The 24,609-nt window shown below is 52.4% G+C and overlaps 1 protein-coding gene across 7 annotated transcripts in view; it reads left to right on the top strand.

The window, feature by feature from the left end:
* The window catches only part of FAM241B (family with sequence similarity 241 member B), a 230,744-nt gene that overhangs the window by 83,680 nt on the left and 122,455 nt on the right, over nt 1-24,609 (top strand). For 4 of the 7 annotated variants that reach the window (XR_010381934.1, XR_010381932.1, XR_010381931.1 and 1 more), the window contains 3 exons: nt 3,640-3,788; nt 4,493-4,784; nt 10,222-10,360. Coding sequence is in view for 2 of the 7 variants with exons in the window: in XM_064488106.1 (XP_064344176.1) it covers nt 3,696-3,788; nt 4,493-4,762 (363 nt within the window). In the remaining 5 variants the exon portion in view is untranslated. Of the gene's footprint in view, nt 1-2,410; nt 2,481-3,639; nt 3,789-4,492; nt 5,287-10,221; nt 10,361-24,609 lie in introns of those variants that run through there. The other 3 variants (XR_010381933.1, XM_010992784.3, XM_064488106.1) reach the window with 3 other exon arrangements.

The raw sequence follows: 24,609 nt of genomic DNA, 5'->3' as shown, positions 1-24,609 counted from the left end.
AAGGGGAACAATAACACATGCCTTTCCTATTTCCTAATCCAAAAAGGATGATGTGGTCTCTGGAAGAGCACTTTGGAAGTGTTAAAGATTCTGCACACATAGGTATTAGTATTATCACATGGAACAATTAGAACCCTAGTTTGTGCTGTTGGCATTAAAGTCTGGGGATGGGGGTGGGTAATAGATTAGGTGGGGAGGGCCTATGGGCAGATTTTCAGGCACAAGCAAAGCAGGACTTTAAGTGGTGCTTAAAGGGAGAGTGAAGAGATCCAGTGGGCAAGGCTGAGGGAGGGAGTTGGTAATAGTGTGCTGGGGCCAAATTTGGAGGATTGTCAGAGCCTGCCAGTTAGTTGGGTCTTGTTGGAGCAGACAAGAGGGAACCACTGCAGGCTCTTGAGCAGGGGAGACACCTGAAGGAAACGGAGAGGTAGGAAAAGTGATTCTCCATCTCCCAAAGCTGTTTTAATTGGTAATAATAGGACTGTTCCAAGTACAAACATTACTGCCTCTCAGAGCCTATCTGGGCGTTTTCTGGAGGGACTTACGTCCTCCTCTGGGCTCTCATGGTTATCTCTGGCTGGACTTGTCTCTTTGGAAGCAGTTGTACCACTTCAAGCCTTTGAGGAAATATCCATTTCCTGCCTGGTTCCCCCTGCTTGGGGATCTCTCCCTTTTTAGGGGTCATAGGTTATGAGCCCCATTTATGGAGCTTGGTTCATGGAAGACAGTGGGTCTCTGCCCTGGAATTTGTTTTTAAAAACCTCCTCACGCCCAGGTTGTATCCCACATTAGTGGCATTGTCACCTCTGGGGTGGGACTCAAGCATCAGGATTGTTTTTAAATATCCCAGATAATCCCAGTGTGCAGAGCAGTTCTGCAATCCACAGACCACCTCTGACAATCAGGCATCCTACCCTGGGATTACCCCTTCCATGTATGCACCATGTCCACCTGCATCAAGAGTGTAGGAAGAAAGCATTAGGGTTTCAGGTTGTATTTATTTGAAATCCCATTTTTTTTTAATGTTCATGCTTTACAATTGACTTAATGTAGTGGAGCAGTAGTAATGACAGTAACAGGCGGTAGCCCCTGAGCACTTACTGTGGCCAGGCTCCCATCTAAGCACGTTACACTAAGCACTTAGTGCTTCACAAAAACCTGATGAAGTATTACCTGTATCGTACAGATGAAGGAACTGAGACCAGAGAGGTTGAAAAACTGGTCCATCACACCACCAGAAAGCAGCTGTGCCAAGATTCAAACCCAGGCTGGCTCTAGCATCGTACCTTTTATCCACAATGACAATCTGCTCTCACAGTACACATGTATAATTTATAAACAAACAAATAAAGAATGCACAAATAAAATACAGATATCAGGCGGACCTGCTCAACATTTTTTTACTGATAAGTTTTCATAACCAAATAATTAAACCATGGTGGCAGACGATGTGCCCTTGAGGCAAGGTCTAAGTCTCAATATTCTATCTGTTCCCCCCACCAGGGGGCTGGTGGGCATCTAAGTCCTTATATACGCTCAATAAATATCTACTCTCAGAAATATCTACTGATTGACAGTCATAACAAATGGTTATCAACATCTGCTGTGTGCCAGAGACTCTCATTCTTAATCTTCACAACAATCCTGAAGGTACCTAATGTGATTAGCCCCATTTTGCAGATGAGGAAACTAAGCAGCTCAGTAACTTGCCAGAGCCTGACCCAAATTGTGGGACTGCAGAGCTCATTCTCTCCAACTGGTGAACAGGTCCACAAAGAACAGCTTATAAAGAGGGGGTGGCGTTGAAAACATTGGGAAGAGGCAGAGGTTGATCATTCACTCCTTTGTCGGGTGCTTCCCTTTGCCAGGAGTGCCTTTTCCTATTTGCCTGACAGGCAAACTCCTGCCTACTCTTCTGGCCTCACCTCAAAGGCCACCTCCTCCAGGGAGCCTGCCTTTCCTCATGTTGCAGTTTGTTGCACCTGCCCTGTGGTCATGCCTCGTCTTCCCCGTGGGAGGGTCCCCACTGGAACTGGAGTTGGAGTTCTTTGAGGGCAGGGCTGGGTCCTACTCTACCGAGAGGGCTCAGCAAACTCGGACGCTGGGCTGAGCCTGTGCCACCCAGGCCAGAGGTGCCCTCTCTCCCTGGGTTTTTCCTCTGTGGGCCCTGTTTGCCTTTCCGCCTCCTTTTCTTCTCCCTCCTCTGTTCTTTCCTTCTTCCTCCGCACTTGTCTTCCTCCTCCCTCCCCTCTAGTCCTCCCTGGTCCGCTCTCCTCTTTCATCGTCTTTCTCCCTCCTCCCCGGCCTTGGGCCTCCCGGGCGGGGCAGCTGCAGTTCTCCCGAAGGCCTAACGAGGGAGCTGCTGCGCCGCCGCGGGGCCGTGCGCCTGCGGCGCGCGTTTCCTGTGAGGTCAGGTGGGAGGAAGCGGCTTGGGAGCCGCAGGGTGTGGACACAGCCGAGGCCCGGGAGCCGCGCCCCAGGTGAGTGGCTGGGCGTTGGGGAAAGGGGGCGCAGCAGCTCCCTCCCGGAGTCCTGGGCTCGGAGCTGGGCTCGGCGGCCTGGGCAGCGACCCCTCCCACCCTGGCAGCACGCCGCGACCCGGTTCCCCACCCTCCTTAGTGTCAGGTGCGGGAAGGGCCGGCCGCGCCTTCAGCCCACCCAGCGGGGCAGGATGACAATGCGCAAGGGGACTCTTCGGACCCGCTTGGCCTTTTGCAGGGGCCAGCAGGCTTCCAAAAGAGACCCGCCTCCCCCAGGCTCCAGGCCACGGGCAAGAGAGCAGGGGCTCCTGACCCCATTTAGCCTGTCACGAGTGCTTTTGAGAATTTAGACAAAAACTGTGGCTCATCCCCTGAGAAAAAATGGCCTTTACCCAGACGCGGGGAGAGGCGTGGAAGGGCCCCCACCTCCAGCCCATGGATACCCTTGGGTTCTGCGAGTGGGGCCCTCCCAGAGCCACAGCAGCACCCCCATCCCATATTTTGGGAAGGCTGGCCCTGCCCTCCTGGTGTTACCTGCAAGGCAAGGGCACGTGAGGATGTGCCCGCTGCAGAAAAGTAGCTCTGAACTGGGCCCAGATCTCCTGCTGGGAGAAGGCCCACATCCTTAGCGTCTACTCCCTCAGGGAACCGCACACAGGACCATTTTTTAACGGAAGGGAAATGAAGACACTGGGGATCCTGCTGTCCTGAATTCCCTACTTAGTACCCAGAGAAGGGCTAGGGCCAGAGATCTTGGCTTCACGTTCTTTCTGTGCTGCCCATGGATGTATGGTCCTGGGCAAGTGAGTTAGAGTTCTCTGGGTTTCCAGCTGTATTTGGCCCAGAGGAGTGTTCAGAGGCTGAGATGAGCCTTGGAGGACTTTCCACAGGGCCCTGGCCACAGCACATGTTCTTGCCCCCACTGTTGCTGGCGGTGGTGGTTAATAAAATTTCCTTCTCCAAGGCTATTTTTGGTTGTTTTCCTAGTGAACTCAAAGTGTGGAAGATTTTTGTCTGGTAAACAACTAGCATTTATTTCTTTCGTTTATGTTAGACGAACTGCCTACTCAGCGTGGGTCACCAGTGAGGGCACTCAGAATTGCAGTTTTTCCCACCGAAAGCAAGCATTTCTTTATCTTTGGTGAATTTTTTCCTTCAGGTGTTTTGAGGTCTGGGAACAGTACAGCCCAGTAGGGACCCATAGCTCCTGGAAGGATGGTTCGGATATTGGCCAATGGGGAAATTGTGCAGGATGACGACCCCCGCGTGAGGACCACTACCCAACCACGCAGTAGCACCCCTCGACAGGTAGGCACCCAGCCTTTGTAGAGGGGAGCAGCTGGTCTCCCATCCTCTGTACCAGTTACTCCTTAGCTCCCAGAAGCTCCCTTGCTGGTCATTCTCTAGCCGGAAGCCCTTTTTGCAGAGAGCCAGGCTGGGGAGCATGAGGGTTTAAGACTTTGGGGAAACCCCAGTAGATTTATTGCCCAGCCGTCTGCCTTCCCAGCTCTCCTTCCTCTAGGCAACCTTCTCAGTCTTCAGACCCAAGAGCTCTCTCTCCTTTAACCTGGTCAGCAACCCCCAAATGGAGCCAGCATCTTTTAAAGTCTGTTGGATGAGAGAGAAACTGGAGAGTAAGTGGAGATGAGCCCATGGCAACACAATGATGAGTTGAAAGGAAGGAGTGAGGAATGTTAAAAATGCCTACCCAGAAGCTGTGCCCTGTAGTTCCACTCTCGTTTCCCCCTTGCTGTTCTCTGTCCCTAGCACCTTCTCCCTGACACGACATAGGGGGTATGGACTTACATTTTCTTTGCTCTGAGAGCTTGTGACTCAGTGGTTGGGATACCCGTGGGTGGCATCTGGGGATCGCTGAGAAGGGAAGGCATGGCCCTGGGTGGCTGTAGGGGAGGGTGGGGCCCCACCCAGAGAGTTCCCTCCTGCTTCTGATGCCTCAGATCCAAGGAAGCTTTCTCTGGATTCATTTGTCTCTCTCTGTCTTCACCTTCCAGAGCTTTCTCAGTAGGGGTCATGGTGCCCCCCTGGGGGGTCCTGGCCCTCGCCAGCAGCAGGCGGGAGCCAGGCTGGGTGCTGCTCAGTCCCCCTTCAATGACCTCAACCGGCAGCTGGTGAACATGGGCTTCCCCCAGTGGCATCTCGGCAACCACGCTGTGGAGCCGGTGACTTCCATCCTGCTCCTCTTCCTGCTCATGATGCTCGGCGTACGTGGACTCCTGCTGGTGGGCCTCGTCTACCTGGTGTCCCACCTGAGTCAGCGATGACCTCTGGGGGCTGCCGGGGCAGGTGTGTGGGAGAGGGAGCTGCTGGGCCTTGGTGTGAGAGCAGGCACACCGGGAGGGGCTCCAGTGGTGCCTTGAAGGTGTGCTCAGAGAATGTGTTTCCACTTTGTGTTAAGCATGAGGCAGAGGAAGCCTCTATTCCAACATTCCCAAAGGATTGGGTGATACCCTCATTCCCTTAAGATTTGTTTAGATAGTGTCAGGCATTAAGCACAAAGTCAGAACAAGGAAAGGATTCCCTTTCCAGTTCTTTTCCAATCCTTTTATGCCAAGAAGAAATTCTCCACCAGGTGCCAATATATTCTCATGCCTCTGGAACATGGGCTGACTCCTCCGATACTAGGGACCAGGCCTTGGGCTTAGGGCAGGTGGGAAAAGTTTCCAGACTTTTATAGGTCCGTTTTGTTTTAGTGGTAAATTTTTATTGGCAACCTTTTAATTATGACAAGTGGTACTGGCATTCTACTCATTGTGGTGGCATTTTCAATAAAGAAATTTAAGTAAAAGTGAGTCCATGCAAAGACATTCGTAAATGATTGTACAGCTGCATGTAGATCTGGAAGACATGGTGAAGGTGGTTTGGGAGTGATTAGGGTTGGGGAACTAGGTAGAAGGGAGCATTTGAACTTGGAAGGTGTTTTCTAAGCTTTTTTTTTGACAGACTCTGGGAGCAGGGGGTGGGAGGCCAGGTAAAGCTTGGACCCTTGTCTGATGCTTAGATAATTTCTGGCTCACTCTGAGATGCTGGCCTTGTAGGAGTGGGGGGAGGGAGGTCCTCTGGTCAGAATGGCCAATGAGGCTGTGGGATCAGGATGGCTGGGGTGCAGGTCTCCCTTGCCCAGGGACTCTGACCAGAGGCCGCTCAGCATCCCAAGGCTTCCTGAGGCTCTTGTAGCCTCTAACGTTGGCACTCTCTCCTTAGAAAGCAGGGGTCTTGGTGCTAAGTCTCAGTGCACATGGGGTGAGGGTGCCCTCCTTTTTGTGAGTGGAGGCCTTGAGTTTTGGCTGGTTGAGTCCTGAGTCTGGGTGGGCGCCCTGCTTGGGGGGTGGGGTTGGCATTGGATGACTGAGGGCTCTGGGCCTAAGTGGGCTGACACTTAAAGGTCAGAGAGAAGCTGAGGGCTTCCCTTGCCCAATGACAAGATTTCTCACCCTTCTCTTAGAATCCTTCTGCATCTGGTAGTTTGGGGGAAGAAGGCAGGTTTTGGAGGTGCTTCTTGAAAGCCAGGGCTGGGGTAGCAAACCATCATGGGATAAATGTAGGGGAGGATGGAGGAGAGAGATGGAGATTGATTCCATCCTTCCTGAGAGCCTGCAATGTTGTGGGGAAACAGACCCCCTCTCCCTGCAGCTCTTGTGCCCACTGCTGCCTGTGAAGGGGCTGGTGGCCTTTGTCACAGACACTTCTCAGGAAGCTTTGTGCTATTCAAACAGGACTCCTTTTTCAGGGTTTTCTGTGACTTTATTCTCCGGTGGCATCACAGACAGGCAAGGGAAGGCCTGGCTCCCAGCGGCTCCTCTGGGACCCAGGCAAAGGAGGTGGTTGCCCAGGCCTGGCTGGTGCCCTGACTCTTCCCTGTGGCATCTCCCTCTGCCCAGCCGGCCCTGGGCTCCCGTGGCTCTAGCCCCACAGCCCTCAGAGGAGGGATGGTCCTGCAGACATCTCTTCCCCTGAACCTCCCCACTCAGCATGTCTCTCTGGGCTGGACTTCCCCTTTTTGCCTTGCAAAGCTGTGGGACTCTGAAGATATAAATCTTAGGTGGACCCCCAATTTATAAAATTCTTTAAGGCATATGAATCTGAGTCTACAAATTCAGGGCTGAGAACTGTGTCTTTTTCTAGAATTCAGTTTGCAGTCCCAAAGCCTGAGGCCTTTGAGGATCGAGGGTACTTCAGAGACGGCAGGGGGAGCAGGGCCTCCGCACCGCTCCCTCCCTGGCTCTAGCTCCTGACCAGACCTGGCCAGGCACTGGGGGGCGGGAGGAGCCCTGGGCCTCAGCCCCGGGAAGCATCACCTTCTAGGGACTTGTTAGCCAGCCTAAGGGAAGCAGTTGGGGGCTCAAAGTGAGTTGTTCAAGAAAGAAGTGCTGTTTGTTTCTTGTCCCATTTGTTGATTGAACTCCCGACACATGTGACATACGCCCAGTAGAGCTGCTCTTGTTGAAGTTGGCTGGGGGCCCAGGGGCCCACCTCTCAACCCTCCTTTCCACAACCCACCTTTCCTGTGCCCCTCGGGCTCTGGGCAGAGTTTGCTAACCAATGCTCTGCCACACTTCTCAAGATCCAGGGTCTGAAAGTATGCTGCAGGCAGAGGCAGTATGCTGAGGGAAGACGCCCCCTGGGGTTGTGCAGCCTGTGGAGCTGCTGTAAGGGGCCTGGGGCCCACGTCTCTACCTCTTGTGTGAATGCCCTTCAGGGCTCTCACCTGCCTGCACTGAGAAATCACGGTGCAGGAGTGTTCTGAGCAGGTAGTCGCTTGTTGCCTGTGTGGCCAGATGCAGACCTCAGCGGGCCTCTGAGTGAGGCGACCGGCCGCCTTGGCCTAGTGGGTGTCCTAGCTGGAGGCCTGCTGGGGAGGGTGGGCCCTTCCTTCTCTGCCCCCACCCCTGCCCTGCCTGCTGCATGACAGGAACCCCCAGACTGGGCCACCCTGAGGGCAGATTTCAGGGGAGGTTTCTACTAATCTCCAGGATTAATCCTCGGAGCCCTGTGTCTCCATGTCAGCTTGGATCTGCAGCCTGGCTGCCTCGAGCACCATAGCTGGGTTCACCCAGGCCTCTTCCACCCATGGGGTTGAGTCCCTAGTTGGGGCCACTGGTGTATGGGGCTACTGGGGTCTGACTGTCTGTTCCCACTCCATCTCTGGGACCAGCAGCCTCCTGGGCCTTTCCTTCCACAAGTTCTAAGCCCTTTGCTCTCCACGCTCTATCTCTCCCTGCCCTCCAGCCAGCCTGCCAGGGGGACCACAGTTCCATCTCCCAAGAAGAGGCACAAACCTGAGAGAGAGCGGAAGGGTCTTGCCAGCTCCAGGGTTCTCCCTGGGCTTTTTGGCAGAGGCAGGGGTCAGGCTCCCTAACTGGGGACTCTAGCTCTGGGAGTTGAGGAAAAAGCTCTGGTGTGGTGGTCAGAGCTGCTGCCCTCAGACTTCTGACCTTGAGGGCAGAGAAGGCCCCCCCACCCCCTGCCAGCTGGCTGGGCCCAGAAGAAGCCTGTCTGTTTGCAGGCCCTGCTCTACTTTGTGGGTCCGTGACTTTGCACAGCTCACTTATCCTCTCCAGCCTTGTTTTTCATCTCTAAGGAGGGGTGATGACCTGGGTCCCTCCTGTCACGCAGAGCCTCAGGGATCACCCTTGGCACAGTAGGTGAGGGATATGGACAGGAGGCATCAGGGGAGGGACTGCTCCAGCCCCAGAACCGCTCCACAGATGCCACGCCTTGGACCACAGCTCCTGTGTTATGGGCTCAGCCCAGAGCAGCCACAGTGTCCCAGGCACCAAGGACCTGGGGCTAGAGTAGTGCTGGGCTTCTAAGACCAATGTCACCACCCACCCACCTTCTCCTGTTGGAGAAGAAATGCACCTGCTTCTCTGGCTCCTGGAAGCTGAGGGGTTGTTGCAGATCTCGAGTATCAGGATAAGAGGAGTTTGCATTCACTGGGCCACCAGCTTCAGTCCCTCTGGTGTCGAGGCCCTGCTGGACACTGGTTGCCTGAGTTCAAATTCCCAGCTCCACCTCCAATTAACCAGAGGTCCACACTCTCCTTGTCCTCCGTGTCCTCATCTGCACCTCCCAGAGGCAGAAGGATCAGTATGTTAATTCATGGGAAGCACTTGGCAGTTTCTGGCACAAGGTTAGTACTTGATGATACCATATTTACAAAGCAATAGCATTAGGGTTTATATAATAATATTTTTCTTTGGAGCAGCTCACATTTTACCTAAATTTTTTGAGAAGGAAGACTCATATTACTATTGTAAATGAAGGCAGTATTACTGGCCCTTCATAGTAGATATCAGTATGAGTAAATTCAGTGTAGAGAAAATGACATGGTTCCATTTCCACCATTTAGCTAGCTACAGCTGTCAGCCGAGGCTCTAAGCCCGGTGCCTGCTTTCTTGGTCAAAAAGACAGTTTACCAGGATTTAGAGAGGTGTTAAAGACCCACTAGTATCTCACTGAGACTTTCTCCTTGATGGATTCAGAAGACTGAAGAGAAATGAAAAGGGAACGACTTTCTCACCAGAAAATTCTGATTTAGTGCTGGGTTGTGAATTGCTTACAATCACCTTGTGCACCCCAAATCATTTCCTACCCTGCCGCAGAAAGCATCCTCCCAACTGTGGGAAACATTGTATAATCTTAGGCATACTGTTTTTCAAATATAGTGTTTGGAAGGTAATACATTTGTATAGTTCAAAGATCAAGCAACGTACAAATGTGTGCAGAGAAAAGTCTCACTCCCTCCCCTGTCCCCATCCATCCATCCATCCATCCATCCCCTCTCCACCCAATAACTACTGTTTTTAGTGTCTTTTAAATCATTCCAGAACTTATTTATGCAACTGTGTGCAAACACAAAGATACTAATTTTGTCTTTTTTTATATAAATGATGGAAAATTAGACACATATTCTGCCTTCACTTTTTTTTTTATTTAACAGTATATCCTGGACACATTTTATATTAGTGCACAGAGAGCTTCTTCATTCTATAGAGTCTGGGTATTGGGATGAGTTGTTGACCCTCTTTTGCTCTCAGTGGCATCATCTGTACTACTGGGGTTTGACCCCCAAGGTCAGTTGACCCCCAAGGGCCTTGCAGCTCTGACCTTGAACCACTCCATGGAGCTGTTTCTCTGAAATGTGAGGTCCCTGACAGAAATGTCTCCCTTCTCCAGGACTGGAGAGGGAAAGCTTCCTGGTTGGTTTGAAGTTTGTCCTAGGTCCGCGGTCAGTTTAGCAATCATTCAGGGAGAGTGTCCTGTGTGTAAGCAGTGGTTAAGGCAGGAATAGCTTCGGAAGTCACACCCAGCTGATCTTCTCGGCTCCCTTTGTGGTGGGATGGGGTGCCTTTTCTGTGTTCCCTTGGCTTTGTCTGGCTAGGCTCAACAAGGAGGCGTGGTGGCTCCACCTAAAACCCATCCTCCTGAGTCACGCTGCACCCTAAAGCACAAGGACAGATTTCCTCGAAGGCCCCTTTCAGCCCTCAAACTCAGTAATACCTGCCACAGGGTCTTGCCCATAGGAGGTGCTTAATGGACTTTACTGTTGACATGACCTGGCATTGCCGTTGTCACTGTCACTGTCCCCCTATCCTGTCCCACCACACTTTTGATGAAAATCTAGATGAAGGAGATTGAGGGAAGTCATGAAGAGTGACACAACCTCAGGCTTTCTTTAGCTCTGACTTCGCATTTAATGAATCCTGTTCTCCTTGCGCAGGAAGACCCTGGAGATCGCCACGATCTTGGTGTGTTGGCCGGAGGGACTGTAAACGTTGTACCATGGCGCCACCTGGTGGAATTTCCATGCAGGAGCATGACCTCCATCCCTCCATCAAATCATCCTCCCTCCTGCACCGGTGAGTGCTAAACTCAGCCAGCCCAGGCTTACCTTGTCTTGTATTTCTGTGATAGCAGAACTCGGGTTTTTGGTGGAGAGTGCATGTGGTTACAGTGGAATTAGTTTACTATGGTCTCACCCTGGGCTAAGAGCTTCATCTCATTTCCTCTTCTCACAAAGAAAAATAGATATCTTTCCCTTTTCTCAGATGGCAACTCTGAGGCTTGGAGAGGTTAAAGCAGCTCACATGTAGTTGCATAGTTGGGAGGTGTTAGATTCAGAGGGGGTGCTAAGGGAGGGATGGGTACAGGGTGGCAGAGGCCCCCAGGAAAGACTCTGTTACCATGGGCATTGGGGCCTGTCTTGAAGCAGAGCCCCTGCTGTTGAGCTTCCAGGGTAGGAGATGGAATAAGAAGTTTCACACTGGGTGATTTTCTAGTCCAGGCTTGCTGTCATCATCAAGGTGGCCTCAGCGGGGGGAACTCGCTCATTTGCTAAGGCAGGGCTCTTTATAATTTGGGGGGCTGTGTCTAGTGCGGCCCCACCTAGCACAGTGTGCAACAGTGCCTCCACATTCACCTGTCTTCACTCAGCTCGGTTTCCTTTGATAAAAGTGATTTTATGACCTGGTGCGATTCAGGACACAGTGTCCCTTGCATGGTGCTTGTCTTCTTTATAGGAGGCAAGGAGTAGGGGAGTCAGATAGATCTCCCACTTGCTAATTGTGGTCCTTTGGGCAAGTTACTTACCATACCTGAGCTTCCTCATCTGTGAAATGGGGATAAGGCACCATTTAGGGTGGTTGTGAGGTCCCAGTGGCAGACGTGTATACGGTGTCTGGTGCATAGCAGTGTGCCATGGATGATGGTTTGCATCAAATCACTTCCTGCAGTGCTCATTGGTGAAAACTGGCTGTCCTAAGCCAAGAGTATTTGAAATGTAATTTGCTCTTGAAATCCCAGGAGGAAGAAAAAAAACCTGAAAACATTTCCAATATGGCTACTTACCAGTGTACTACAGTTAATAAGTTTACCTCTGAGGCACTGGCCCGGCTAGAGCCCTCAGCAGCCGAGGGGAGGGTATCTCTTTTGTAGCTTTGAGCTAAACTAATCCTGAGAAACCATCTCTTCCAATGAAGTGACTAAAATCCAGATGCTTTCAGCAGGGGAACGTCTGCCTGTGTCCCCGCGTCTATGAGATAAAGCAGCAGCCCTCCTGTGGAGACCACCAGATGAGAACTCCCCTAGTCCCCTGGTGCCTTTGCTGCTTCTGCTCCAGAAGCAAGCTGAAGGGTCCCCTCTGAGGCATAGTCTCTGTGGGTCCCTGTCCCTCTGCTGCACTTCTCCTTGGGGTTGGGTCCTTAGACCAGGCCCAGCCCTGATGTCAGTTTGTACACTGATGTCATCAAAGTGATGCATTGTGGCCTCACAGCTCAGGAAAGTAATGCAGCATTGACCTTGAAGCACTGGCTGCCTCGTTTCTTCTGCTTCATTCCTGGGGAAGTCAGGTTCTTCTTGCCTTTTGCTCCTAAGCCCTTGAGGAAACAAGACTTGCTCTACTTGGCCTCTAACTCCCAGTGTCCTAGTTATGTGGGGTTGGAGAGACAAATGCCCTCAGGAGCACAGCAGGTGGCTGAGAGAACCGCAGGAAACAGCTGGGTCAGGCCATAGGGAGGGTGAGTTCTTGGAAAGCTGGGTAGGGCGCATTCTCCTAAAGGCCTTATCATCGTATGGAGGCTAAGGGGAATGTTGCTGCCTGCTGCCGGCAGGCCAGTCACAGGGTTCTTCATTGCGTAAGGTCTATAACTTGTATCACAACTCCCCCTCCCCCAGTTTCTGTGTGGTCTCGGGAAATCAAGCCTCTCCCCCAAGCCTTAGTTGCCTCTCCGTAAATGGGGATAGTAACACCTCCTGTTAGAGTTGACATGCAGACAGAAGTGATATATTCCTTAAATACTGCATAAAATACTCTAGATATAGCACCTGTGTTCCTTCTCTATGTGTGTGAAAAATTACCAAACTCTTAGTACTTAGAGCAGCACACATTTATCTCACCATTTCTGAGCGTGGCTTAGCCAGGTCCTCCGCAAGGCTGCAAACAGGAAACCCAGGGCTGGGCTCCCATCTAGAAGCTCTTGTAGTGGGTGTTGTGTGTGCTAGTACTTAAGCTTCTGCTTCCCTCTCAGTAGGGCCCCTCTGATAAAGGGAAGGTGACAGGGAAGACTTGGTGCCCTCCTGGGCCAGGCTGCCCTTGAGCCATGTGGGGGTTACAGAGCCCCCGGCCCAAAGAGCATTATTGAGAGACACTGGGGGAGGATTCCCGGTCTCTCCCCTCAGACTGAATGAAATACTCCAGACAGAAGCTAAATTCTGGCTTGGATCAAGACATCACAGACTATCCAAGCCATAAAGAACCCTTCCAAACCATTGCACAGATGGGATGCGGAAGCCCTGAGAGGGAACTGGTTGCCAAGATCACACACCAAATGCGTCTCATTTTACTGAAGAATTCATGTGGCCCACAGGCTGTGAAAGGGGACCTTGGAGGAGGGTTCCAGTTTGACACCTGCCTTGAAGAGTCTCAGTGGTGGAGGCCCACTAGGACTGGCCAACTCTAGTCACTGCTGCCTTGCTTCCAGTGGTCACCAGCAGGTGGCGCTAGGCACACAGTGGCTACTTAAATTCCAGAAAAAGGGAACTGCAAACTGGTGTCTGGGAGTAATTAGGGCAAGAGGCCGCCTTGGGGACCCACTTCTAGTCACCCTCTCTCTAGAACCCCTGTGCTTGGGCACCCAGGGGGAGGAAGGACCAGAAGCCCCAAATGGAGTTTCTCTGATTCCAGACCCTTTGGGGGCTTGTTCTGTGGTTAGTGAACACAGGGTGTGCTCCATTTACATGTTTTAAATAATGATGGAGTAAAAGCAAGGAGGACAAGTGAGACTCAGCCTGGGCTTCAGCTCAGGCCCCTTCCCCTCACTCAGCTCACTCCCACACGTGTGTTCTGAGCACACAGGGCACTCTTGTCTCTGCTGGGCAGCCCAGAGAATTCAGGATGCCCCGGAGGGACTGTCTAGTTCCTGGAGCCTTCTCCTCCTTCCTTCCTCCTACTGTCTCTCTCTTTGTCTCCCTTCCTGCCCCTCTTCTCTTCCCCTCTTTTCTCCCTCTTTCCTCCACTCCATCCCCCTGAGGGACACTGCAGGTCTAGTCCCTGCCCCCAACACCTCATCTGCAAAGGCAAACAGGGACCAATACCAATGGGTTTCTAGGATGTGGTTTCCATGGCAACAGTGCATCTCCCTCCTCTGTGGTTCTCAGCCCTGGGCAGGTTGCCTTGGAGACTCTCACCTCATTGAAGAGTGATTTGTGGGACTGTTTTTCTTAGCTTCATCTCCTTCCTTCTTTCCAGAAATTCTGCCAGCCCAAATGGCCTTTTCCCCACTGATGACAGGCCTGGAAGATCTCTTTAAAGAGGTTCCCCATACAGGGCCAGGGAGGCCTGGAAAGCATTTTGTTTGTGCAGGGTTCCCTGGTAAGCTTCTCCTGCTCTCATGGAGCTTCTCACGCCTAGAGGCCAGCTGAGAGGTCTCCACAGAGAAACAGACAAAGCAGACCCAGGTTCCCACCTTTCCTGCCCACAGTGCCCTTCAGGCCTCTGGCCCCATTGCATGCAGCCAACAATGTCAGCCTAAGAGCTTCTGCCTGGCAGCCATGTTCCCTGAGAGTGTCTGGAGAGAAGGCGAGAGATAGCAAGAGGGGTGTGGTTGGGAAAAGAGGGACATGACCATGGAAAGAGAGGTGAGATAAAAAAGGGAGGAGTATTGGGAAAGGAGGAAAAACGAAGTGAGGAGACAGGGATCTTAAAGGGAGAGGAAGAGGGTGAAGGTGGGAGTTCAAGTCACCACAGAAAGCCAACCTATGAATCTGTAGGAGAATTTCTATGGTGTTAATGTTCCTTGCAAATCACCCCACAGACCCAAACCCCAAGTAGGCCTCTTTCACTGCCAAGCAAAGAATGTGTTTGTCGACATAAAAACATATTAAGCGCATTGTGCCCATCTCTCCCCCAAGTTGAGAGCCATTACAATAATTAATGAAGGCAGGAGACTAATTAAAGAGTCATTTCCCCACATTCTCCTCAAATAGATCAGTTGGTGGGTGGGGAACATGTGCTCCACTGCAGACAGAAGAAGCAGGGTCTCCAGACGAGGGAGAGGGAGAGGGCGTTTACAGTCACAGCTGCAGACAAAGGGCAGACTGGAGGGGGCAGCGGGGCTGGGGGCTGGGAGGGGCTGGCAGGGAGGCCCCAGGGGGGAGGAGGGCTTGTTCTGCTTCCAAGAACCTGTGATCAGCTGCTTCTCTTGGTTTACAAGGCATGAAGGGCTTTGTCACCATGGAAACAGGCCTGGGGGACATGAAGGAACATTGGCCCTCTGCTCTGGGACTGTCCTCTGTGAATGTGTGATGGCCAGAGCTCCCTCAGCCCAGGTGAGCGCAGGCAGGAGCCCTTCCTGTGATGTGGCTGAGGGCTGGTGGCCAGCTCTGGTCCCCCTCCCTAAAACCAATGCACTGTCTGGCCGGTGTTCTGCCCCTGATGCAGCCTGAAAGTTCTGTTCATCTAGTGTGCCGCACTGCAGATGTGACAGGCCAGTTTTAGCTCAGGATGAGAACTGTTACAGTCTTTTAGGTAATTTTTCTCATTTTGCCAAATTTTGAGGTCTTAATGATTTCCTTCCCTCCCTCCCTCCCTCTTTCTTTCTCTCTTATTCCTTTGGCCAATCTATTTCTCCAGCCTGTCTCCTCTGAGGCCAGAGGAGCTGAGTGGGTGCTCAAGGGGGTGTCCCTGGGGCCGGAGCCACTAGGTGCATCCTGTGCTGTGTGTTCAATGCCTAAAGCTCTGTGGAATTGGCCTTTTCAGGCCTCTCCACCTTCAGACCACAACACATGGTCGTCTGCACTTGTTCTCGTTTAAAATAGCTATGCTATCAAACTATGTTTATATGTAAAAATCTCTACATGATATATTAGGTAGACAGAACAGAATACAAACACATACATAATTTTTATATGTCATACATAAAATGGTCTAAAGGGAATGAGTGTACACTAGGAAGACTGGAAGGGAACCAACCCACAGAGGTATAAAAAGGGCTTATGTGTGTGTTTTATGATTCTGTTTTATGAGAGTATATGTTTGTGTGTGTATTGGGGATGGACAATCTTTGAGGATAAATGCAAAATAAACCAAAGAATTTTCCAAAGGAAAATGCAAGGCCCTACAGGCCCTGGCTGTGCGGGTTTTTGTAGGTGGCAGGGATGGGGCCTGCTCGGCCTGGGGGGCTGACCCCACCAGGTGCCTCCAGCTAGCTCCCCTCAGGCAGGAGACCTGACACACCCTGACCCCACAGGACAAAGCCCAGAGCCAAAAGGGACTTTGAAAAGTGGGGTTTGTAACAGCCCCCTTCCCTTGGCCACCTGGAGTCCATCCCGAGTCCCTCACCTCCACCTGCTGTTGCCCAGGCCAAGCTCCCCACTGGACGTGGCTGGGGGGGAGGACTGTCCCTCTGTGATCTGGAGGCTCTACCTGGCTGCACCCCTTCACCTCACAGTGACCCCCCCGAGCTGGAGTTCCCACCCCTACTGCGCTTGGAATCCTGGGGCCCCAGGCCTTGCAGGGCCCCCGGAGATCCTGCTCGAGGGGTTTGCAGATGCTGTCACGGCAGAGCCTTGCTGCCTCTCCACGTTCAGAGCCCCACGTGTGGTGCTGCGGTTTAGCTGCTCTTTGTGGGGTGACGGTGGTGCAGGTGGGGGTGTCTGGAGCCTCCACCCCTCTGCCTCTCCCTCTCCTCGAAGTCAGCACTAGAACACAGACTTTCTTCCTGCTTACCTGAGCTTTGTGCTAAGTGCCTCCGCCTCCTTTCAGCCAGTTCCCACCCTTCTGGCCCTCAAAAGGCCTAGAAGGTGCAGAAGAAGAAGGCCACCTGCCAGGCTTCCCCAGGCTTTCCCCTCAAGCTCCGACTGTGGGCTCCTGCAGACTCGGCACTTGCCTGCTTCCCCCATCTTGGGGCTCACGCCGCCAGGCCCCCTCCCTGTCTATACTTTCCAAGCAATAAAACGAAGATTTGTTGAATATCAAGTGGAGCCTTCAGCTTCCTTAAGGAAGGGCAGGAGTGTTGTTCTGGGCAGCTTGCTGTTCAGTTCCTAACAATTTCTTGTGCTCTGACCCAGTTTCCATCAACCAGCCCCAGAGGGGCAGGTTTACACAGCTGCTTTACCGTGGAGGTCTGGGAAGTGGCCCTTCACAAGCTCCGGGTCCCCTTGGACACGTGACTGAGTGTCCGCACTTGTATTTTGAGGCTTTGCTTGGTGGGCTGGTGGAGGCTGGATGATAGACTCTGGTCCTCTCCACCCTCTCAGGCCCTGGGATGGGCCTCACAAGGCTGGCGGGACAGGGACAAAGCTGCAGAACTCCTGTCACGATCAGAACCCCCGGGATTAGACAAAGAAGGAGACAGGGCAGTTTGGCCAACCAGCCTGCCTCCCATCTGGGGATCTGGAACCCTCCTGGGAGTAGCATGGGATGAGCTCATACTCTGGGGGGTTTCCTCCAAAGCGGGAAGAACTCTTTGATCCACCATGGCTGGTTTCCCTGAGGCCATTTTTAGCCCTCAGTCCAGGCTTGTGATGTGCAGAACTCTGAGCTGTCGGGTTTCCTGTGACCAGTCCAACGCCTCTGGTGCGTGGATGTTGTGACTAGGCCAGGGAGCAGCCACATTTATGTCCACCCCCGACCTTGAGAGGGAAACAGGCACCTGGAGGACCTGCATACCACCCCTCGCATCTCTGCCTGAGCAGGAAGCGTGGGCGGCATGGCACACACAAACCTGCTTCCTGGAATTACAGGGCTGTTTTTCCCAGTGGAAGAGATCAAATTAAGAAATCATGCAAGGAAAAGACTACGTATACTTATTTTAAAACAAACAGGAAGTTGTTACGGCCTCTTTGGGCAGAGGGATGTCTATTTCATGAGAGTTCTGCTGGGCAGCTTTGTCGTGGAACATACGTAAACCGAATACCCTTTTGAGTACCCGGCCCTGAGTGATATCCTGAGACGGGATACAGGCTGGATAAGATGTAGTGCCTGCTGTCAGCAAGTTCATAGTCTAATGTGGCAGGCAAATAGGTAAACACTACATTACAGTCTAGTGTGACAATGTATAGATAAAGCAGGAAACAGAATTCTTGGGGGCTCAGAATCAGGGTGATCAGAGTTAGGGAAATTGTAGTGGGCTTTTGACAGTTGCTTCTACCTGCCTTTCTGCTTTGCTGACAGGACTCTGTCTTAACTGGACATCCACCACTCCTGCCTAATGAATCTTTATAGGATTCTCTGTACATAGTGGACTCTAGCTTCAGGCAGAAGTAAACCCTTTTGAAACCCTTTTGGGCTTAAGCCAACCAGCATGTTCCACCCCCTGCCATAACCATTTGTTGGTGGATGGACATGTGGTCTAGCCTAGTGACTCTCAGGATTCTACTTGGATTGCTGAGACAGAGCTGCTTGCTTGGTGCTCTCTCTGTCTGGATACAAGAGAAAAGTCTGTAGTTTGGGGGAGATTATGGAAGCCACCTTGAGACCACAAGGGAAGTTGACCTTAGGATAAAGATAACACCAGGAAGGGCAGAGAGGCTAAAGAAAGAAACTAGATCCTTGGTGACATTTTTGAGCCACTGGGTCAAACCATTCCTGAGATCCACTCTATTTCTGAACTTGCCACCTTATGTGAACAATGCATTCCCTTTTTATTTAATCTACTTGAGATAGCTTTTATTGCTGTTACTTCCAACACAAAGTCCCAAATGATGGAGGCTCTTGCTCCCTGAAGAAGGTTACACTTGAGATAGGTCTTGAAGCACATGCTCTAGAACACTCCATAGCATTATTTTCTGGAGCCCTCTAGTTTGAGCCCTCATCCAGCAAATGTGTGCTGAGTGGTGACTGTGCCAGGTCCTCAGCAGTATACTTGGACACTTCGATGCACGAGGTGTTGTCCCTCGAAGAAGCTCATGCCTCACAGGAGATCCAGGTGGCACATCCGCTGTGCTGCAGCATCAGGATGCATGGAGGGCGTTGTGCCTGCAGAGAGCAGGGCTGGCCCCTTTCTGGTGGTCAACAGGGTTGCAGGGAGCGAATGTGAGTTGTCACAACGACCTGGCCAGCTTTGACTCCCCTCCCTGTGAGAGTTGGCACTGGGGGAGTGATAGCTCTCCAAGGGAAGTCAGTGGGCCGCCTGGCTCTGGCTGCTCAGTTAATACAGTGAGGGCTGCCGTGTTTGGAAGCCAGGAGGGGTTCCTGGGATCCACCCCACCCAACGTCCTCTCACTCTCCCCAAGAGCAGACGTGCGTGACTGGGGCCAGTGGAGCCAAATCTACTGCTGTCAGGAGCCCACAGTTGTGATTGCTGGGAACTTGGCTTCATAAACCTGTTGGTCTGACCACTAAACCATTCTCCTGGGAGTGCTGAGGTGGAGAAGGCTGCCAAGGTTGTCAGAGGGAGAGTCAGGAGGTTGGCACATAGGCCGACACCACCCCAGCTGAGGGAGGAGTGGGTACTGAGAGTGGAGGGAAGGGAGGGCGCTTCCCCCACCCCCAGGGTCAGAAGGGGCAGTGCCACGGAGAGTGGGGAGGAGGAGTGCACAACCCACTCGGGACACCCGAGCCCTGGTTTCTTGGCCCAGCTCTGCCTCTGGCCCCAGGCATGTTTCTTAGCGATCCCTCAGGGGCCCCTTACCCATCTGTCAAGTGGGATGAAGACCTTTAATTCATCAGAGGTTCTCTGAGGAGTGGGAGCCAAATGTGTTTGTGTGTGTGTGTTTGTGTGTGAGAGAGAGACAGAGACAGAGAGAGAGAGAGGGGGAGGGAATGAGAGCCAGAGATGGAAACAAAGAGACAGAGGAAGAGTGAGAGCTAGAGAGACAGACAGAAGCAGAGTCAGGGGAGCAGTAAGGGGCTGTGGGGAGAGACAGGGAGAGAACAGAAGTGCAAGGAGCACAGCCGTGTCTGTGTGTCTGTGTGTGTGTGTGTGTGTGTGTGTGTGTGTGTTTGTGTGTGTGTGTGTGTGTGTGTGTATGCGCGCGCGCGCTCAGAGGGCTTTTCATCCCCTTCACGGCATGCTTGCTTCAGGAGAGGGGGCTCTGGGCCCCTCACCCCGAAGTGGGGGTGCACCCTCCTTCCATCCCTGGCCTGGTCACTCAGGACAGCCAGCCTTGTTCCTGGGCCAGTTGGCTCCCCTGAAAGTGCGGCAGTGAGTGGGTCCCCCCGCATCAGGGCTCTGGGCTGGACTCATCTGTGAGTTTGCCCTCGGAGCCTCCCTCGGGGCCTGCGGGGCTGAGCTGTGGGGCTCAGATGGCCAGGACGGCCAGGACAAGCTGCTTCTTAAGGACTCCAGTGTCCCACTGGCTGTGTTTCTCAGCCATCTTCCCGGGGATGGCCCCCTGCTGACCCTTGCTTCTGGGCCCCCAGACTCAGGTACCTTGAGGAAGAATAGCAGGCCAGCCGGATTCGAGGAGGCACGGGGCCAGTGTATGACCTTGGAGTGTTTGCTTTTTTTAAACTTAGAAAATATACAATTTTAATTTTCATCACGATCACAATTGTGTTCTTAGAACTTCCAGGCGGCCCCTGACTTGGCCAGTCCTCATTTAGGCTGCCTCTCCAGAGGGAAAACTGCAAAATACAATAACCGAGAAAACAATGGGCTGGGGTTATATTTAACGGGGGCCAGGCTCAGGGGCCGCGTGCCACAGCACCTCGCTGGCTCCTGTCCCTCCCCGCCGAGCGCTCCCCTTCCTGTCCCCCTGTCTGGGCTCCTTGCTCTACCGGCCGCCCCCACCTCGCTGTCTCCAGTTGTCTGCACCCTGAAGCCATTACTGATGGAAAGTCAGACAAGTCTCTCTGAGGACGGGAACAAATCCCTTCCTCCCCGCTGCTCTCAGCAGATCGTCTGAGCGTCCCTTGGTCCCTTGACTGAGGTCACACTCCTGAGTCAGAGATATCTCTGAGTGGAACCGGCGCCTCTAGGGGTGGAGTTGTCTGAGAGAAAATCATTCCCGCCTTTATCTGCTACCTTCAGACCTCAGAAACACTTCATCCCTGATGCTCCCAGCCCACAGAGGACCTTCACTGCCTTTGTCCTGCTCAACCTCGGAATCAGCATTTAAGGCAGGCCCATTTTACAGATGAAAAAGCTGAGGTGTGCAGAAATTAAGTAGGTTAATCACAGAATTCTCATGATGCCAGGAGATTCTGCATCACAGGCAGCGGGCTGCTGAGGCCTCTTCTGGTTGTGAGGTCTGACGAGCATGATGTCCAGATGCTGGGGGGGAGCCTTCAGCTGTGGGCATCTTAAGAGCAAGTGGTGCCTGTAGGAGGGCTGTGGAGCAGGGCATTCAGACAAGGGCCAGGGCACCTGGGACAGGAGACAGGAGGCCTCAGGTGGGCAGCTCCATCACTTCCTCAGAGAAGCCTTCCCAGATGCCCAGTGAGGTCAGACCCCCTTCTTCCCAGTTCCCTTAGCACCCCAACCTTTCCTTCATTCAACTTTATACTTATTCCTGTGGTTATTGTTTTTCACTCTGTCCCTTCCAAGAGACTCTCAGCTCCTTGCAGACAGGGTGCGTCCTCGTAGGCACAGTGTGAGTAATTCTATGGCTTTCCCTCGTGGATGACAAAGGGCTGCTTGAAATCCAGACACCCTGTGAATGGTGTGGGTGTTCATCGCTCAATCAGGCCAGCTTTTCCCACCTTCAGGCTGTGGGGGATGTGGACATGAGACACGGAATTCATTCCATTCATGGACAAGGCTGGCTGTCCCAGGTGCTCCCATTGTGCTACGTGCCCCATAGTGGGGAACCAGGCCAGCAAGAAAAAAAGCTACACTGATACTCAAAGGCTGGTAGAGGAAGAGAAGAAGAGTGAGGTCTGTGGCTCCAGTCGTGTCCCAGGAGAGATCATTGAAGGAGAGAATGGGAAGAGGGGTGTACTCGAGAGCATGCAGAGACCCTGGACTGCCCAGCTTTAGGGTCCACTTCTAGCTTGTGGGGCCCTTTAGCTCCGAGACTGACATAACTCAGTCCCTTCTCAGAAGGGGTCTTAGAGAATAGGCCAAAAATAAGTGCAAACAAGTGAGAACCAGGAGAACCCCCAAGCCTTAAATTCACATGGGCTGAAAAACAAATGTTAAAAATGGCTCAGCTGAACGTGCCCTGGGCTTACTCCAACCACAAATACTAGACTAATAGTCCAAAGCACTCAACAAGCTTGAAATCTCGGCCAGCTCTGCCCTCCCTGGTTACTTGTAACTCCAAGGAACCGGCAGCAGCCATCAGTTTTGACTGATAGCACCTGGGCCACAAGAAACTATGTTCAGCTCAGCTGATGCAGACCTCCTGGAGCTCCTGTCCCTTGCCTGGCTCCTCACAGCTTCCCTAGCCTGGATCTGATACAAATGCCTTGTATTTATAGTGCACTTAGCTCAAGGGGTTTTACAGACATAATCTAATTGAGGGGAGCGGAAGGGTGGGGTTGCAAGGAGCAGGGACCATCTTTTCAACTGGGAAGGATGTTGGGCAGGGGAGTTAGAGATACTGGAAAGCCCATGCCAGGTGGTCTGCTGGGAACTGTGCAACCACAGCATCTGCTGACACATCCTTGCTGGGTGCCTCCTGGGGGCCCAGCCTGTCCTAGAGCTTGGAGGAGTTCAGAGGCATGGGGCATGACCTCTGCTTCTAAGTTGCCCTTGACCTGGTACAGAAGGCCCACCCATGGATCACAGGGTAGACAGGGATTGGCTAGAAATTTGGATGTGGGGTCCTACCTGTGCTCTCCAGCAGTCCTGTGCAGACCTTGACTGACCTTCCTCAATGCTGCCTGCTCCCCTCTGGCTTGAGCTAAAGGGAAGCCACTTGACTCCTATCTACTTTTCTAGCCTATTTAAATGGGGGTGTTCCTGCCTCTTACCGTCAGCCATTGTTTTTAGGCCCCTGGCAGGAGCTGGGTGTCCTCACGTGTATAGTCACATTGCTCCCTGGTGTAGGTAGGTAGGGGCTGCCACTTGCTCAAGGCCAGCTGCGAGGTGAGAGAGCTGGATTCATACCTAGCCTGAGCTCTTTTCATAACATCCTAAAAGGAAGCTGAGTGTCACACAGGATGGACAGAGGTGGGCTTTGGGAGGAGTTCTTACACCTTTAAAGATATGTGGGCTGGAGAGCATGTTCTGGGCAGAAAGAGGAGCCTGTGCAAAGACTCTGAGCCAGGCCAGAGCTGTTCCTGTTGAAGAGACAGAAGGGAGGCAAGGGTGGCAGAGGCAGGGAGCACAGGGGACAGGAGGATAATGGAGGCCTGAGGAGGGACAGCCCCGGGGTGCATGAGGCAGGTTGTGTAGACAAAGCTGGGTTGTATCCTGATACACTCTTTTGTTCTGGGCTGGCATGGGGACCTGGGTCCTTACTACCTGCTTCCCAATCATTCTGTGAACCTGTTCTGGCTGTGCTGTCACACAGCTCCCCACACAGATGGCATGATTGTAATTGGGTGTTGAATGACCAGACCTCTGAGGATACCATGACATGGAACTTTGGAAGCTTGACCAGGCACTTGATGAATGAATGAGAGGATGTTGATTTTAACCAAAGGATCACTAAATGCAGCAAAAACCTAACACTTCCTGCTGGTCTATGTCACTTGTTTTAAATGCCCAAGAACCAGAATAATAAAACTAGCTACTGTTTACTTACCACTTTCTATCCACTAAGCACTATGCTAGAAACTTTACAAACCACTATTTTAATTTAATTCTCGCAACTACCTTATGAGGTAGGCTCAGAAAGGGCAGGCATCTTTCCTAAGGTCACACAGCTAGAAAATTATGGCCATACTTTTAAGGTGGTTTTCCCAAGGAGAGAACCCTTTCAAAAGCTCCTGCCGCAGAGTGGCTGATTAAGACATATTTGTTGACTCAGAAATTGAATTTAATTGGGTATTGAAGGGGAGAGGAGTGGGCTGTACTTATTGAGGGAGCAACCAGTAACCAGGAGCTCCCCAGGCTGGGGAGATAGTGTGAGTGCAAACGGGGGGAGGCCACTAGTGTATGTGGGGAAGGCAGAGAGGAGAGCAGCTCACCAGTGGGGAGGCTCTGCTTTGGGGAGGGACATGCGGTGAAATTGGTCACGAGGGGCGGCAGTGCTGCTGAGTTTGGAGATGGGGGACAATGGGGAGCCATTGCAGGTTCTGGGTGAGGGAAGATGAAATTGGTGTTGGATGTTGGCTCTAAAGGCTGTGGGGATAAGAGGAGAGGAGAGGGACTAGAGGAAGAGACGCCAAGAGAAGATTAAGGCAGAGAAGAAAAAATAAACTAGACAGAGAAAAAGAGAAGGAAGGGAATGAGGCCCAAGGAGAGGGGGACACACCGATAAGTGGTAATTGCTACCATTTGTACACCGTATTTCACCAAGCCATTGCACACACATCGTTTCACTGGGTTTAATCCTCCAAACAGGCCTGTGAAGTAATAATGATAACTCCTGCTTACTGAGCCCTGCTCTATGCCAGGTACTTTATGTACGTTTCCTGTAGCCCTGTCAACAGCCACAGAGGGTGAGTGCTGTTATCCTTTCCCCTTTACAGATGATATATCTATGGTTTGTTATGTTAAGGAACTCACCCAAGATCACAACTCAAAGCTGGCGTTTAAGGCCAGGCCTGTCTGGCTCTACCGCCTGGGTCTACCCCGCTATTCCAGACTTTATCCCGTTTATAGATAAGGAAGCTGAGGCTGAGAGAGGGGCCAAGCTGTTACAGGCCCGATGAGCATCTTGGCTGCAGCTATTCCATCTGGCTCCAGACCTGCCTCACTTGGCCTTAGGGGCTTGGGTACCAAGTGGTCCCTCCCCTGACCAAGGCCCCTGGGTCTATTCCTGTTGGTTCCTGTGATTCCTTACATCCCCCGCTAAACACTCCTGGAGGCAGCTCTTCCAGATGCCTAAAGTCTGGTCTAGAGGCCTATAATAAAGGCCTGGGGAATGGAGGCAGGTCCTCCAAGAGCCGACAAAGTCCAGATCACTTCTCGCCTTGCCAAATCAGCGTCAGAGCTCGGCACTGCAAGGGATGGGGGCTCTTTAGTGCATTTCAGGCCCAAATGGGAAGAAAGCTCTAGGGACATAAGGATGTGAGAGGGGCCAAGGCACAGGGCAGGTGTGTGGCCAGACTGGCCAA

This window comes from Camelus dromedarius, chromosome 8, assembly GCF_036321535.1.
Source record: "Camelus dromedarius isolate mCamDro1 chromosome 8, mCamDro1.pat, whole genome shotgun sequence".
NCBI lineage: Eukaryota > Metazoa > Chordata > Mammalia > Artiodactyla > Camelidae > Camelus > Camelus dromedarius.
This window is presented reverse-complemented; position numbering and strand designations above follow the sequence as displayed.